Source organism: Jaculus jaculus, chromosome 2, assembly GCF_020740685.1.
Source record: "Jaculus jaculus isolate mJacJac1 chromosome 2, mJacJac1.mat.Y.cur, whole genome shotgun sequence".
Classification (NCBI taxonomy): Eukaryota; Metazoa; Chordata; class Mammalia; order Rodentia; family Dipodidae; genus Jaculus; species Jaculus jaculus.
In genome coordinates, this window is record NC_059103.1 from 164,454,831 (window position 1) to 164,473,071 (window position 18,241).

General features: G+C 42.4%; 1 protein-coding gene across 1 annotated transcript in view; it reads right to left on the reverse strand.

The window, feature by feature from the left end:
• Cdh17 (cadherin 17) overlaps positions 1-14,561 on the reverse strand; it is a 57,998-nt gene extending 43,437 nt beyond the window's left edge. The window contains exons 1-2 of the mRNA XM_004657030.2: positions 14,514-14,561; positions 11,539-11,637 (exon numbers count right to left, since the gene is read on the reverse strand). Coding sequence (XP_004657087.2) covers positions 11,539-11,637; positions 14,514-14,561 — 147 coding nt within the window. The remainder of the gene's footprint in view (positions 1-11,538; positions 11,638-14,513) is intronic.
• Between the last annotated feature and the right edge of the window lie 3,680 nt (positions 14,562-18,241).

Consider the following 18,241-nt stretch of genomic DNA (forward strand, 5'->3'; position numbering starts at 1 on the left):
CACAAGAAACACAAAGACTCAGGACAATAAAATCCCACCAAAAATTATAAATCCATCAGAAATGGCCCCCAATGAGACTGTTTTAGATGAAAGGCCTGACAAAGGTCTCAAAAAAAAAATGAATTTATCTCAAAGGAATCAAAGAAAATAAAGGAAATAAAGAAGAAACCAAACTCCTGAAGGAATTCCACAAGAACACAGGAAACCAGCTTAATGAAATAAGGAGGTCATTACAATACATGAGCAAGGAAATAGAAACACTAAAGAAAAACCAGACAGAAATTCTAGCTCTGAAAAACAGTCAGTCATATATTTAAAAAAAGCCCTGTGTACAGTCTCACCAGTAGAATGGATGAAGGAGAGAACAGAATATCTAAACAGGAAGACCAGGAGGTATATCTAATACTGTCCAACAAAGAAATACAAGCTAATAGGAAGGTATGAATGGGAATTTCAAGATATCCAGGACACCATGAAAAGATCAAACATAAGAATTCAGAGTATAGTAAAAGGAGAAGAATTTCAATCCAGAGGTTTAGTAGGTGTTTTCAACAAAATAATAGAAGAAAGTTTTCCCCAGATTGGGAAAGAAATGCCAGTGCAGACACAAGAAGCTTTTAGAATACCAGCAGACAAAACCTGGAAAGAACTTCTCCTCACCATGTTATAATTAAACTACTAAACATGCAAACCAAAGAAATATATTGAAAGCAGGTAAAGAAAAATATCAAGTTACCTACAAAGTCAAGGCCATTAGGATCACAGCAGATTACTCAACACAAACTTTAAAAGCCAGAAGGGCTTGTCTTTCTCCAAGGACAAGAATCAAATCCAAATGGATCAGGGACCTTAATATCAGACCTGAAATTGAAATTTCTAGAGGAAAAGGTAGGGGAAACCCTTCAACATATTGGCATAGGTAATGACTTTCTGAATATAACCCCAGTTGCTCAGGAAAAAAAAAAAAAAAAAACACTAACCAACCACTGGTATCTGATGAAATGAAAAGCTTTTGTACAGCAAAGAACACTATGAACAGAGCAAAGAGACAACCTAGAGAATAGGAGAAAAATCTTTGCCAGCTATACATCTGACACAGGATTAATATCCAGAATATATAAAGAACTCAAAAAAACAAAACAATAAGAAATCAAACAACCCAATTAAAAAATGAGCTATGGGACTAAATAGAGAGTTCTCACTGGAAGAAATATAAATGGCATATAAACAAAAAAGTATTCTACATCCTTAGCCATGAGGAAAATGAAAAATTGAAACTACTTTGAGATTCCATTTCACTCCTGCCAGAATGGCTAGCATCAAGAAAATAAGTGACAATAAATGTTGTAGAGAATGCAGAAAAAAGGGAACCCTTCTACACTGTTGGTGGGAATGTAGTCTGGTACAGCCATTGTGGAAATCAGTGTAGAGGTTCTTGAGACAGCTACTTTAGATTTACCATATGACCCAGCTATAGCACTCCTAGGCATAAATCCTAGTGACTCTTCTCACTACCCTAGAGATACTTACACAACCATGTTTATTGCTGCTCTATGCACAATAGCTCGGAAATGGAACTAGCCTAGATGTCCCTCAACAGATGAATGGATAGTAAGGATGTGGTACATTTACACAATGGATTTCTATTCAGCAGTAAAGAAAAATGAAATTTACTGGGAAATGGATGGATATGGAAAGGATTATACTAAATGAGGTAACCCAGGCCCAGAAAGCCAAACATTACATGTTCTCTCTCATATGTGGATCCTAGCTACAAATGTTTAGACTTGTGTGTGTAGCAGAGGCTGGTAAGCTGGGAAAAGGCTATAAGGTAGGGAGGAGAAGGAAGGACTTTAGGGGATGGTATTGTGAGCGTGTGTACATATACATACACACATATATGTAGTAGAACAGATAACAGGGAGTGGAATGGCCTAAGTGAGACCAGGGGAAGAGATTGAATAAGAGAAGGGTGGGGGAAGGGTTAACCAAAATTCAAGATATTCCAAATAAGACATATGAAAGTCTGCTTCTTTGGTTAATGGCACATCCAGAAGCCACAGATTGCTACTAGAAAATTTTCAGTGCCAGGGTTGGGCTATCTTCCAGTGAGCTGTTGGCCAGGGAGGTCCCTGCTACCTCCAAAACATTACAGGCTTTTGTCAAGGCCCTTGGTTTCCCACAAGTAACAGATGGAAGAGCCTATTGCTGAAGACTTCACAGGTGGCAAGATCACTGAAAAATCAAGCTTGTGCTGAGCCAAAAACCTTCTCCCTATAGAACAGCCAAATGTAAGCTGTAAAAAAATCTGTACTACATGCAGCCCTATGGGAGACAGAAGTCATTAGTGGTGAAAACAATGGACACTGAAAGCCTCAAGTTTGGCCAGACAGACCAAATGACTGAACGTGTGCAATAGTGGCATGTCTGCTCTGGAGGAAACCAACTGAACTGGAGGCCTGTTCTAAGGGAGGAGATACATGCCTGGTATTGAAATCCTAATCAAACTGACCTGCAACTCCCAATACCAGCATGTAGCTATCATCCACAAGGAGCTTTTGATCAGAGAGACCTACAAGGCTTCCTAAAAGAAAGACATATTTCTATCAGAGTACATGCTGACCCACCAAAGGTTAGTGGTAAGACCATACTGCTGAAGACACCTTATGTGGTCGACACATAAAATGGAATGACATGGCTGGAAGCTGGAACAGAGTCAGTCCCCAGATAGTCAGTGTGTCTAGGGCCAGAAGGTACTACATGGGCGACTGGAGGAAAATGACCAATATCTGTCCAAGCAACTCATAGTCTAACCTACTTAGCAGCAAATAACCTGTTGTGATGCTCACAAGTCCAATAGTGGTGCACAGCCATGGTGGGGAAACAACTGCTCTTGATTTGGCTAACTGATTTGCTCAGTGGAATGGGACTCATAACTGGAGCTGGGAAACAAGTCAGAACCATACCCCAACATGAGCCCACTCTCCATTATCAAGCTACCACCAATCGTGGGCTACAAGAGGGCCTATACCTATTAAATTCTCTATAAAAAAAATAAGGGTTATCCCATTTGTCTGGTGCTAACTTTACTCTCCCTTGGAGAATCTGCTTCTCTTTTTCAGATGGGTGCAGATCCTAAGGACAGAACCACCCCATCATACCCCAAAAGGGCCCCAGCTGAAACTAAGAAATATTGGCAAAACAAGAAAGGGTGCTGTTTTCTTGGTGAACCAGGTACCAGCACAAGGATGAAGGAGATCAACACAGAGAACAATCAACTCCTACCAAATCAGATATCCATAGACACAAAGGCTCCCAACACCTCATCACTGAAGCTGACCAAAAATGAACCCAACGTGGTTCAGGGAAATTTTGCAGAAGAGGGGGCGGAAAGAATGTCAGAGCCACATGTGGGGTCATGATATGCAGAGACATTTCTCCTACCCATAACTGTGGACTAACTCCACAATGCATGATCCATATACCTCAACTTGGAAGGGTCAAGGGGAGGAGGTAGGACATGGACAAGCCTAACCATGGTACCAACTTGACTGTATTCACTGAGTACAAAACTAGTTAATAAAAAAAAAGCCTATGGCAGGGGAGCTCAAGTACCATAGGGGTATAAAACCCACTCTTGTCTGGCTAAATGCATATATTATTTCCACCAAACTACCCTGAAAGCACTAAACTTAATATTCATATTCATATATTAATGCTACTCTCACTTTTGGTTAGAGAATCTTCTCTTTTCAGATGGTGGTGACCACTGGGATGACCCAAAAGGCAACAGAGTGCTGAGAAGTGACAGAGGAGTGCTCAGCACTGAAACATCTCTGTCACACCCTCCAAGGCTCAGGGTCCACTGCCGAAGAGGTGGTGGAGAGAATGTAAGAGCCAAAGGAAGGGTACGACTCCTTACAATGCAACTGCCCAGAGAGAATTGGCCTTGATATTCATGACCTCGCAGTGCCTAGCAATACCTTCACAAGGCCCTCATAATAAAAGAAAAAGATGATGACATCAAAGTAAAAGAGGCTAATGGAGGGAAGGAGGGGATATGATGGAGAACAGAGTTGTGAAGGGGAAAATGGGAGAGGGAAATATCATTGTTTGTTGTCTATAAGTATAGAAATTGTCAATAAAAAATTAAAAAGAATCAGATAAAAATTTTAAAGAAAAAGCTGAAGAATAAGAGGTCTTCCTTGCAGAGCTGGAGAGATGGCTCAGTGGTTAAAGGCTCTTGTTTGCAAAGCCTGCCTGCTTGGGTTCAATTCCCCAGTACCAACGTAACGCCAGGTGGACAAAATGACCCAGGCGTCTGGAGTTCATTTGCAGTGGCGAGTGGCCCTGGTGCACCTATACCCTCATTCTCTGTCATCCTCTTTTGTCTCTCTCAAATAAATGAATGAACTTTTTTTTTTTTTTTAGAAGAAAAGATACTTTCCCCAAAGCTAGATGAGTAAAAACCACTTCCCACTCATTCTTAGGCCAGATTAGCCTGATAAAAATAAATTTCAAAAGCTTACATGTTTACAAGCTTCCAACCAATACCTCTTCTGAATATAGGTAGACAAATTTTCAAGGACATTCTAGCAAACTAAATCCAACAGGATAGGCTAGGCTATGATTCTATCACATTGGCATGCTATAATAATTTCACTAATTTTTGACAGTTTCAGTTTTCAACTGTTAGTATTATAAATCATGCTTTTTATACTATCAGCCTGTAGTTTACTGTTTACAAAATGTCATTAAGATAAATCCAGGTGCAGAGACATTTATCGTACCAATAACTGTGGGCTAATTCCACAATGCACTACCTATTTACATCAACAAGGAGGGTCCATTGGGAGGGGGTAGATCATGGATGAGCCTAAACAATGGTACCAAGCTGCCTGTGTTTGCTGAAAAGAAAACTAATAAATTAAATTAAATTTTAAAAAAGATAAATCCAGGGCTAGAGAGATAGCTAAGCAGTTAAGGCATTAGCCTGCAAAGCCTGAGTTCAATTCCCCAGTACTCATGTAAATCCAATTGCACACAGTGGCATATTCGTCTGGAGTTCATTTGCAGTGGCTAGAGGCCCTGGCTTGGCCCCACCTTGCAAATAAATAAATACTTAAAAAAAATTTTTTTAGAGATAAATCCAAATTGAAAACCTCTGACATATGACTGTGAATCTAGAAGGCTCCTCTGGAAACAGATGTAAACAGGCCCAGGAAAGGCGCTCGTTCTCACCCTTGGCTGACTTGGAGGCTTATGCAAGGCAGGAAGTGAAGGGCCAGGCAGAATTGTAAGTAGTGGGCCACACTGTGGAAGGTGTGCCCCAGCCTGCGTACAGTGCCTCTTAATACAGACAGATTTATTGGCTCAGCCACCTATCTGTCTAGTCACTCACCAACACTAAGCTGAATGGACACTTCAGTGGCCACACGACAAAAAGTACTGATGGCAGACTCTGCTCATGAGAGACACTCTACAAGGAGTAGTCACCACAACAAGCTCTGGGAATGACATCTAGAGCACTGACCACAGACCCCACTTACAAAAGACACTCAAGAAATAGTCGTCCCTGCAACAAGCTCTGGGAAGATAGAACACTGACTGCAGGCTCCACTCATGAAAGACCCTCAACAAGGGGTAGTCATGGCAACAAGCTCTGGGGATGCTATCTAGAGCACTGACTACCGACTCTGCTCGTGAAAGACACTCAGCAATGAGAGGTAAGTATGACAAGCTCTGGGGACAATATATAGCGATGCCACATTGTGAATTTTTTTTAATGTTCAACAAATTATATTGATACATACCAATAAATTAGGAAGTAAAACTCATACATAAAGGGGACAAACATCAGCCTATACAAATTAATCCTGGGCTGAAAGGAGGGCTCAGTGGTTAAGGAGCTTGCCTACAAAGCCAAAGGACCCAGGTTTGACTCCCCAAGACACATGTAAGCCATATGCACAAGGTGGTGCATAGATCTGGGGTTTGTCTGCAATGGCTAGAGGCCCCAGTGTGCCCATTCTTTCTGTCTCTGTCTGTGTCTCTGTCCCTTTCATAAATAAATAAAAAATCCTGAAGCTCAGATGTTAGGCTTATTAAAGATTTTAACTAATCTATTTTAAATAGACTCGAAACTAGAAGAAATCATCTCTAAAAGACTTATGAGTACTAATGGAGTGTAGAAGAGGATGCATCAGCCCAACTATAAAGAAATTTAAAAAACGTTTGAGATTATAAGCAATTATCTTGCCACAAATTAGACAATGGGCAAAATAGGCAATTTCCTAGAAACACAAAAACTACTTAAAGTGGCTCAAGAACAAATGTTTTAAAATAATAAGACTGGGCTGGAGAGATGGCTTAGCAGTTAAGCACTTGCCTGTGAAGCCTAAGGACCCCGGTTCGAGGCTCGGTTCCCCAGGTCCCACGTTAGCCAGATGCACAAGGGGGCGCACGCGTCTGGAGTTCATTTGCAGAGGCTGGAAGCCCTGGCGCGCCCATTCTCTCTCTCTCCCTCTATCTGTCTTTCTCTCTGTGTCTGTCGCTCTCAAATAAATAAATAAAAAGTTTTAAAAAAATAAAATAAAATAATAAGACTACCTACAGCAGTTAACTTCATTCTTTATCCAGAATGTCAAGGACACAGCAAGAAGGTCCAGTCTTGTCACTTTTACCTAACATTCTCCTTGAAGTCCTAGCAAGTGAAGTAACCGAGAACAACAAAAGGCATCCAGATTGGAAGAATAAAAGTAATATTATTTTACCCCGACCCCATATTCACAAAGGACATGATCTTATGTATGGAAAATCCTATAGAAGCTTAACAATGATTATAGTGGGCTGGGGAGATGGCTTAGTGGTTAAGGCTGCCCGCGATATGCCTGGCTTCTTTAGGTGAGTTCTGGCCATTGAAATCAGGTCCCCATGCTTGCACATTACTGACTATGCTCAACACTCTACTATATTGCCTCTCCAGTAACATTTACCATGATAAAAAGACAGATAATTTGCCAGGTGTGGTGGTACACACCTTTAATCCCAGCACAAGGGAGGCAGAGGTAGCAGGATCTCCATGAGTTTGAGGCCACCCTGAGACTACACAGTGAATTCCAGGTCAGCCTGGGCTAGAGTGAGACCCTACCTTGAAAAACAAAAAACAATAACAAAAAAGACAGATAATTTAATAAATAATAGGCAACTTCTTTAAATGAACATTTCACCAATGAAGATAAAGCCAACAAACACATGAAGAGATGGATACTTGTCATCAGGGACGGGCAACACTAAGAAGAAATCCTGCTTCACAAGCATTTGGATAGCTATAATAAGAGTAAGTAACAAGTGGTGAAGATGTGTAGAAAAAATGTTCAGAGAAATGTAAAATGATTTGGTTTCCTGAGAGAAGCATTGCAGTTCCTCAAAAAGTTCCACATAAAATTTGGCTCAGCAATAGCTGGGCATGGTGGTACACGCCTTTAATCCCAGCATCTGGGAGGCCGAGGTATGAGGATTGTTATGAGTTTGAGGCCAACCTGGAAGTACAGAGTGAGTTCCAGGTCAGCTGGGCTAGAATGAGGCCCTACCTCAAAAAACCAAACATATATATTTTCAGAAATTCCATGTGCGTCTCCCCAAGAGAACAAAAAACATGCTGTCACAAAAAGTTGTACATAAATGGATGTCTGTAGCACCATTATCCATTACAACCATAAGTGAAAACAACCCAAGTGTTCTTCAGTGATGTATAAATATTCAGAATGTGGCATATCCCTGCAAAGGGATATTGTTCAGCTATTCAGAGAAATGAGGGTCAGATTACATGCTACAATGTGAGTGACTGAAGAAAACACTGTGGCATGTAAAAGAGGCCATGCATAATGAGCCACCTGCAGAAGGATCCCGTTGACATGACTGGCGCAGAATAGGCAAATCTGTTGAGATTGAAAGATACTGAATGGTTTTCAGGGGCTGAGGCCAGGGAGGACTGAGGAAAGAGAGCTAGTGAGCACAAGGGTTATTCTAGTGCTGACGAGGGTACTCTGAAGTTAGATAGAGACAATACTTGCACATCCTGGTGATCTACTAAAAACCCCAAATTATACATTTTAAAGAGTGAATGCTATTACATTATGTCAGTTATAATTCATTTAAAAATAAAATCAGGGAGTTTGAGGGTTGGCTTAGCAGTTAAGGCATTTGCCTGGAAAGCCAAAGGACCCAGAGTTTGATTGCTCAGGACCCATGTTAGCCAGATACACAAGGGGGCACACATGTCTGGAGTTCACTTGCAGTGGCTGGAGGCCCTGGCACACCCATTCTCTCTCTCTCTCTCTCTCTCTCTCTCTCTCTCTCTCTTCTTTTACCTCCCTCTTTCTCTCTGTCAAATAAATAAAAATAAAGTATTTTTTTTAAAAAGGACTCATCTGATTATGCACTCATTTGTGGAACTTTGTCTTAACTCAGATAAAAAAGTATGATTAAAAAAATAAAATCAGACCTCCTATAGATTTATATCAATATATCTTATGATCAAATAACTCAACGTGTCAAGTTCTTGTTGCACAAGTATGAGGCCCTGAGCTCAGTTTCCCAGAAGACATTGTAAATGCTGGGTGTGGTGGTGTGGATTTGTAATCCCGGCACCAGGGGGGAGGAAACAAGGACTCCTTGGGCTCACTGGCTGGCTAGTCTAGGCAAATCGGTGAATTCTAGGTTCCGTGAAAGGTCCTGACTCAAAGAACAAAGTCTCGGTCCTGCCATTAATTGATTCAGTCTCAGTTTCCCTCACCTGTAAAGCAAGCAGTTGTCTCTCATGTTCTTGTTAGCACAAATATTCTGTGATTCGAGGACATAACCCTTCATATTCTACCCACCATCTTCCCCCAACCTTCCAAGCTCACACACACACACACACACACACACACACACACACTCATACACACTCATAACTCATAGGTGGTCAGCCATGATCGCTAGATTATCATTTCCTGCCAAGAAGGGGAAAGGTTTTTGTAGCATGGCTAATGGACTAGGGTGATGTACAAGTGGAGCCACCTGAGAGATGGGCGTGCTCACTGGCATCTGCCCCTCTGGGATGACACGTCAAGGAGTCCGTTGCTGTGGATGGCTACACGCTGTGAATGGCATCATTCGCAGCCCCGCGGCACTCGGCGGAGCGGGAGCTGCGCGCCCAGGTCGCCCGCTCTGTTCTGACACAGCCTTTCCACATGGAGGCCACAGAAGTAGCCACAGCTTTTCTGGACCTCAACTATGTTTATGTGTTTATTTCCGTCACTGACCTTGTAGGATGGCTTTTTAACTATACTAAAAATTTTAAAGGAGCAAGTGTTACCTACATATAAATAGTTTGAGTTTTTATAAATTTTGTAAAATTTGGTAAATCCAAATTCTGCTTTGTAAAAAAAATTGTCTGGAGGTGAAATGAGCCCTTTTTGATGTACTCTCAATTTACCACAGTCCCCATTGTTCCACATGCTAAAAATGAGTATTGTAAACTATTTAATTTCACATTTTTTTTCTCATCATCTATCCTTTGCTTTTATATTTTACATTTACACACAGCTTGCTTTATCACTTGGCCGACTCCAGTAGTGAAGGGTGAAAATAGGCTTTCTCAGCCCTTTTCATATAGACACGAAATCCCACTCCTGAGGACTGTGCCCTGAGAACCCAGCCTCCTCCTAAAAGATTACCTCTTGACACCATTACATGAAAGTTAGGGCTCTACATGAATGGGGGGAATCAACACTCAGACACTTTGTACTTATTTAAACCCCACACTATTACTTCACCTAAGTCCCTTCCCACATCTCAGCTCATCCCCTCAACCCATGTTTGCCATGCCCAGAGTAAGCTTGTATAATCCTGTCTATTTAGCTAACTTCTGCTGAAAGTCTCTAGTGGGTCCCAGGAACCTACATAAGAGTGAAGGGCCAATCCATCCCATGCTGACCTCAGCAGACATGCAGACCTTTGATGCTCACCATCGCCCACCCTCAGCCATGAACCATCTGCTGCCCATCATTTGCTGCTTTCTTGCTAGAAGCACACCTCCATGGTTTGACCCTGGTTGTATCAAGTGTCTGCTTTCTCTCATGCTTTCCTTCTCACCTGTCAGTTCAGCAGTGATAAAACCTGTCTGTTTAGCCACTACCATCATCATTGAAAATCCATTTGATTTTAATGTGTTTATCATTAAAAATTGAAATGAATGTGAGGTGGATATGCATGGTGATTAACTTCATACATATGCATATTTGTTTGTACATATATCTAACTATATGATCAAAACACACTTTTTAATGTAACATTTATAATTTTTCATTTATTTGTTACATTAATTATACCCTAGCCAGTGGTGCTATGGAGGTGCCTGGATGGCATGGGTAGATTAACTCATTGAATGGGCTATTAGGAAATGGGGCTTACTTAGAGGAAGCAGGTCACTGGAGGTATGCTTCTGAAGTTCATAACTTGTCTTTAGACCCTTCTTCTTGAGCTCTCTGCTTCCTGGCCACAATATGCTGAGGAGCTCCACCATATCCTTCCACCATGCTACCCTGCCTTGCCACAGGCCCAGAATGCTAAGGCCAGGTGACCATGGACTGAAACAGTGAGCCAAAATCTTTAGGTCTCTGCTATTTTTGTCACTGTGCTGGTTCATATTGATTGTCAGTTTGACAGGACCTAGAATCACCTGAGGGATTATGAAGGGTAGGTTAGTATCCCTCGGGGCATGCCGGTGAGGCATTCTCTTAATGAGGTGGGGAAGACCCACTTTAACTGTGGGTGGCACCATTGCAAGGGCTGGGATCCTGGACTGGATAGACTGGAGAGAGCTGGCTGAGCACCAGCATTCCTCGCTCTCTGCTTCTTCACTGCGATCAGCTGCCTCAAGCTCCTGGCACCGCGCCGCCCCTGCCGTGAGGGACCGTAATCCCAAACTGTATGTTGAAATACACAAACACTTCTGCCCCCATCCCTTCTTCCCTCCCTTCCTTCTCGTTATATATTTGGTCATGCAATGAGAAAGTAACTAATAAAGAATACAAACAACAAAGATGACCAACAGGCCCCACGTGCCTTGGCCAACCCAAAAGCTAGAGCTGCAGACTGGGTTCAGAAGAAGCATCGAACAAAGGAGGTCTGTGGTCACACTGAGAGAAGTCCCACCTTCAACACCTCACATGGCAAGCTCTGTAAGCAGGTGGCCTGATGTTCAAAAGTGCAGTGCCTCTCCAGAGAACCTTTCCTCTTCTGGGGCAAGGCGGGGCCCACAGATACTAACTCCTCATAGGAGATGCCAAAGCATTGATCGTAGGCACATCAGGGAACCCTGAAAGGGAGTGTCAGATCCAACTCACACACCACATGCACCTCTCTCTGGAGAGCCCTCTAGATGATGAGACTGGTGACACCTCATGTTATTTCTTGTTGTACAGCACGGAATGTAGTAAACGTCCCTGGGAGAGTGTGAAAACTCAGGGTGAGTGATCAAGCATCATTTACCTGGAATATGATTTGACTTGGTTCTTGGCCTTCAAAAATAGAAAATGTCATAGGTTTTAGGGGCCCACTAAACTTCCCTTCTTGGCCAAATCCAGTTGTCTGTTAAGAAAGAAAGAGAAGATTAGCATTAATTGCAAATATAAAGGCATCTCTTACTGATTTTATCAGGGCTTCTGAAGCTGAAAACAATATATAATCTGGTTAAAGCACCACTGTGTTCATCAGGCTGGCTAGCCCAAAAGCATCCAGAAAATCCTCCCATCTCTGCTTCCCATCTCTGTAGGTGCATTGGGTCATAGATGCCCACCACAGTTCTGGCTTTGATGTGGGTTGTGGGCGTCCAAACTCAGGTACTCAGGCTTATGTGGCAAACATATTATCTACAGAGCCATCTCCCCAACGCCTCCCAGTGGTTCTTGCTGAGATAATGTTGATGGCTGGAGAAGCTCCCATGAACTATAAGGGGAAGAATGAGCTCAAAAGATGGTGGACCAAAGAAAAAGAAGCACAGGTCTGGTGATATCTGGAACTGCTAAACCTGCTCTGGATTGGTCACCACAGGCTTCTTGTTAGCTGAGGGAGTTGCTATGAAGTCAAATGTCCTGCTATTTACAGCTAAAAGAGTTCTTAAGTAACACAATAATTTGACTGTCTTCCTTGGGGAAATCCTCCTTCTTGTCCAGCTCCACTACTGCCTCTGGAAGGTAGGACAGAAGAGCTGGACGCAAGTGGCTGGTATCACTGTGGTGGGCCCCAGATGGGGACAGTGTTTTGCGCACAGTTACTCCACTCGGCAGCCTGTCTCTCAGCCCAGCCAACACTTCATGAGCCAGCTAAGCTCACAAGCAAGGCTGTTTCTCCTGTGGGGACAAACTAGCTCAACAACAGGAAGGGACAGTTGGGTCTCAGTTCCAGGGTTCAAAGTCACATCCTCATATCGGGGCAACGAATCTTTCTTCCCGCCCATTAATATGGCTATTGAGGCTGTAAAGATTTCAGAGTGAATGTGCACACTATGAGTCACAAGCCACACCACAGAGCCGGGATGGATGGCAGAGGCTGGTGAAAGGACAGCTGTCTTCCAGAAAGAGAAATGCAGGTCTCCCAGGCAAACAGCAGCCCACTAGCAGCAAAGACTTGTCATCGAATCCACCCCCACTCCATTGCTAATCTCATTGCTGCTTCCTAACACAACTCTATAATCATGTCTTCATTTCTACCCTGCTTCCCAGCACTATGCTAGGTGCTGAGGCTGCAAACTAAAAGACACTCCCTTCCTCATGGAGGTCAGACTCCGTATATATGTAGGCACTGAACATTGAAAATGCTTCCATGACACCAATAACTGTTATCTGAGCCATTCTTAGTCTGTGTTAGTCATCGATCCAAAATGAAAGCATTGCCTCATTGGATGGCAATAGTGTCCTATAAGTCAAATACTAGGATTAGGCTGTGGTGGTTTGATTCAGGTGTCCCCCATAAACTTAGGTGTTCTGAATGCTAGCTCCCCAGCTGATGGATGTTTGGGAATTAATGCCTCCTGGAGGGAGTGTATTGTTGGGGGCGGGCTTATGGGCTTTATAGCCAGTTTCCCCACGCCAATGTTTGGCATACCCTCCTGTTGCTGTGGTCCACCTTATGTTGGCCAGGGGGTGATGTCCACCCTCTGCTCATGCCATCGTTTTCCCCTGCCATCATGGAGCTTCCCCTCGAGCCTATAAGCCAAAATAAATCTCTTTTTCCCAGAAGCTGCTCTTGGTTGTGTGATTTCTACCAGCAATGTGAACCAGACTGCAACATAGGCCTATTTCCAAGTGTAGAAAACTGAGGTTCAAAGCTTAAAGTGATTCGGTCAGTTTTCTAGCACCGGTAAGTGGCAGCCAAAAATTTGAATCTGGATCTGACTTTACCCTTCAAGCTCCCCACAATGATACAGGTAGAAAAATAAAATGTTTGAGAGGATAGGAAAAAGAACAAGGCCAAATAAAGAAGGTGGCCTAGGCTTCCCGGGGCCCGCCGGCTGTGAGGGGGCGCAGTGCTCCTCAGCGATGAGCTGCCGTCCCCACCCCCACCTCAGAGGAGGACTCTCGACCAAGTCACGTCTGGCGCTTTCACTCTGCAAAAATTTGGAACTACATGAGCTCTAGGGAGATTTCTGGGACTTGAAATTTGGTGTATTATTTTTGGGTACGGGGGGGGGGGGGAGGAAGCAAGGTTTGAGGTATGAGCATCTAAAAATTTCCTTCTAAGGGAAAGAAAGCAAATACTCCCCACAATCTTGTTTCATAAGACAACAACATCTTGAGCAAGCTTCTGAACCACAGGATCTTCTTTGGTAAATCAAGGATGACACCTCAACTACCTAACCAAGGTCAAGGGCTGGGACCCTGTTCCTATCCAGTTCCATGCTCCAAACCAGTCAGACAATAGAGTTAACTAAATAAGTGACCACAGACACACGGAGCACAGAAGGACTGAAAATAAAGTTGTCTTCTTAATGGACTTTGGTGGGTAGTTTTCATGCTCTAAAGTTTTAAATATAAGCTAGACTAGTGTATGGGCCCATATAATTTCTTTCTGGTCCCTGAGCTACACGTGAAGGAAAGATGAATTTATCTTAAACCTTCTCCATGGAGTACAGCTCAATGGTAAAGCACTTGCCTGGCATGTGGAGCCATAATAAACAATAAATAAATAAATCTAACTAAAAACATATGATAAAGCCAAGTGTTGCCCACTATATGATATTGGCTCTTAAGAGCTGAGGATAAAGTGTTCCCTCCAGTCAAAGGACAGACCTAGGATTTGTATTCATTTCATCAGAAAACATCACATCACAGCTATTCTATACAATTTAATTTTGACAGGTAGGCCACCTTTTTAAAATGTGATAATGACTGGTCTTCCTTGGTACAGAGTGAAAGGTTGTCAGAAAATATTCCACAGAAGTCGACATGCATACCCTCTGCTCTTACCAAATGAAGTGTGAGAAGACACAAAGACTGAAGCCATGCTGTGACCATCTTGCTATCTTCACTGAAACTCCTGTGAATGAGCCAAAGAGAAGAGGGTAGTTACCAGCCTGTTATAACATTGTGCCTTTCCAGTAGCCAGAGCCAGTGTGTGATATCCAGTCACCAACCTAGTGAAATAGGATCACTAGGGCAGGGTGTGGTGAAACATGCCTTTAATCCCACACTCAAGACGAAGAGGTAAGAGGACTGCTGTGAGCTCAAGGCCAGCCCGAGACTACAGAGTGAATTCTAGGTCAGGTCGCCTTGGGCTATAGCAAGACCATACCTTGAAAAGCAAAAAAAAAAAAAAGGATCACTAAGGGCCAGCGCTCTCCGCTATTCTTCGATATGAAACTACTACCAATCTTCTAGAAGCTTCCTGATCCCAGCAACAGTAACACACAAGTCAGCATCTTCCAATGAGTTCTGCAATTTCATGTCTATAATGACTTCATTCTATTACACTTCCTTTGAGAATCTTAAGTGATAAGAAAGGGGCTCTTATTACCTTTTTTTGTTTGTGTGTTTTTTGTATTTTTTTGAGACAGGGTCTTGCTCCAGCTCAGGCTGAGCTGGAATTCACTACGTAGTTTCAGAGTGGCCTCAAACTCTCAAGAATCCTCCCATCTCTGCTTCCCAAGTGCTGGGATTAAAGTTGTATGCCACCACGGCCCAGCTTTCTTTTAATTTATAAAATATATTTTATTTATTTTATTTAAGGAGGATGACATATTTTGTCAAAGATCAGGGTAACTAGGTCAAAATAACTTTAGCATTTCTGGCTCAAAGCTTCAAGTATACAACAAGTCCCCAGGTAGGGAGAAGCCTCATCAGCTGCCCCCTTGGCTGTTAAGTGTTGTTATGCAAACAGGTTATTCCAAAGGAGAGGAAGTAGGCGTCCAAACTGCCCACATCACCTTCGGTCATGTCATCTCTCAATTGCTCCTTGAGGCTTTTTATATTTCACAGGAGTTTTAACTTTCGCCCTGACACATGTCACGACTGATTTCAACATATGAGATAAAAATTCCACATGCCCTGTAAGGAAGCATCACTGCTTACTAGAATGTCAAGAAAAAAAGGAGAAAAAAACGAAAAAAAGAAGTAATCAAAAAATACATTTGAGGTCACCAAAATTCCAAAACAGTTTATTGTTCTATTTATGGATAATCCTGGCTTACTTCATTCTTTTAAGTTTTTCTACACAGAACATATATCACTTGTCAGTAGAAAAAGACTATTAAAACTTTAACCACTACTGAAACTTTTAAATGCTTTACACAGATACCCAGTATTTGAACTTCAAAAAGATGAACATGCCAGACTATTTGAGCCTCACAAATGCCCTGGGGGAGAAAATAAGTGTCACCTCGGAGGAGGCAGGCCAGTGAAGGGGCCTTTAAAAACATTATCACAGAATGGTGCAGGAGGTGGAGGCGGAGACAGCCAGCCTCAACTGCAGCCCAGCTCTGCCTTGACCATGGGCAAGCAACTTAATTTTTCTGTGCCTCAGTTTCCTCACATGGAAATACCTAACAATTACATAATAATAAGTGCTGAATAAGGCATATAAGGGAATTGTTATTCTGGTTTTATACATGAGGAGAAGGAGGCTCAAGGTTAAGCAATGAGCACAAACACTCCCAGCTAAGAGTGGCATTGTCAGACATCACTTAGGACTCTTGATCCCAAACTCCAAAACCTCTTTCAGCTTTCTCGCCTATGTCCTATGTAGTGTGACATATAGATGCAGGTACAGACGTAGAGAACACACATAAAGCACATGCTCATATGAACTATGCTATGCAACCTAAACTTACTCTTAGGTTCCACAGCTATTTAAAGACAAAGGTAGGAGGCTAGCGTGATGGCTCAGTGGATAAAGGCACTTGCTTGCAGAGCCTGATGGCATGGGTTCTATTCCCCATTACCCATGTAAAGCCAGATGCACAAAGTGGTGTGTGCATCTGACGTTTGTTTGCAGCAGCAGGAGGAGCTGGCATCCATCCATCCTCTTCCCCCTCTCAAATAAATAAATGGTCAGATTAATATCCTTCTGAACTCTCAGATTGAGAAATTTATTGAGTGTTTAATAATTAGTTTTTTTGTAACAGAATAAATTTGATGGACATATCCAAACAGCATTTTAGAATAAACTCATTTACAATTAAACACAAACCAAACTTTATTTTATAATTGTAAAGTGCTTATTTGGTTTGGAAAAACACAGAAACAGATTACAAGTAACCCAAGTTTCCTAAATATGGCAAGATGAAATACACCCTGATCTCTGTGCCCACAAATTCCACGTCTGCAGATTCAACCAGCCATAGATCAAAAATACTTGGGACAGGGGGAAGAGTGAATATGTCTGGACTCAATTTAGGGACTTTTGTCAGGTATTTCCTAAACAATATAGTATAACAACTACTATATGCATTTATATTGAATTAAGCACTAGGTTAGGGATACACCTCAGTGAGAGAACACTTGCCTAGCCTGTGCAAATTCTTAGGGTCAATCCCTAGTACTAAGAGAGAAAAAGAGAGAGAGAGAATATTCTTAAAAACTGCTATTAATGTGAATAAGCTGGTTATCACTGGGCTAAGTAAAATAAACTTGCCTCAAAAAGACAAATGATGGGGGCTGGAGAGATGGCTCAGCAGTTAAAGGCACTTGCTTGCAAAACCTGAAGGCCTAGGTTGGCTTCCCCAATACCCCCATAAAGCCAGATGCACAAAGTGGCACATGTGGCTAGAGTTTGTTTGCAGTGGAAAAGGCCCTCATGTGCCCATATTTTCCTCTCTCTTCCTCTCTCCCTCTCTCTCTCTTTCTGGCTCCCAGTAAACAACCAATAAAAATATTTTAAAGAAAAGGACAAATGATGCATATACCTGAGTATTTACATGTGTGTGTTTGCAGATCACTAGAAATGAGAAAGGGGATCAGAGAGGGAGAAAACCTCAGGAGAGGTGGAAAAAGATAAGGGAATATATGGACTAGGAAAGCAGAAAGAGGGCTAACTTGGGGAAGGGACCAGCTTGAGGGGGAGGAGAGGGCAGTGAAGAAGAGAACAAATGAGAACCAAATACAACTCACACGCATACAAAGATGCCACTATGCACCCCTTACTTTGATGCTAACTGTAAGAAATGGTTTTGTTTTTTTAATTTTAGTCTTTTTTAAAAAATAGGTATTTTGGTCATCTAGATAAGATTTAAAGTGTGAAGGAGGCTGTGGCTGGTTACCTGCAAATGCTTCCACACCCTCGTATGTCTATGGGTTTGGGTATCAAGGTCCTGGACACCAAAAGGATTCTCATGAGTACTGAGGGATGGCTGCATATAAAAATGAATAGAGGGCTGGAGAGATGGCTTAGCAGTTAAGCGCTTGCCTGTGAAGCCTAAGGACCCTGGTTCGAGGCTTGGTTCCCCAGGTCCCACGTTAGCCAGATGCACAAGGGGGCACACGCATCTGGAGTTCCTTTGCAAAGGCTGGAAGCCCTGGTGCGCCCATTCTCTCTCTCTCCCTCTATCTGTCTTTCTCTCTGTGTCTGTCGCTCTCAAATAAATAAAGAAAGAAATAAAGAAATATATTATTACTGGGACCTTTTCCCAAACTTTAAAAAAAAAAAAAGAATAGATCTAGATCACAGGACTGGAGAAATGGATTGGTGGCTAAGGGCCGTT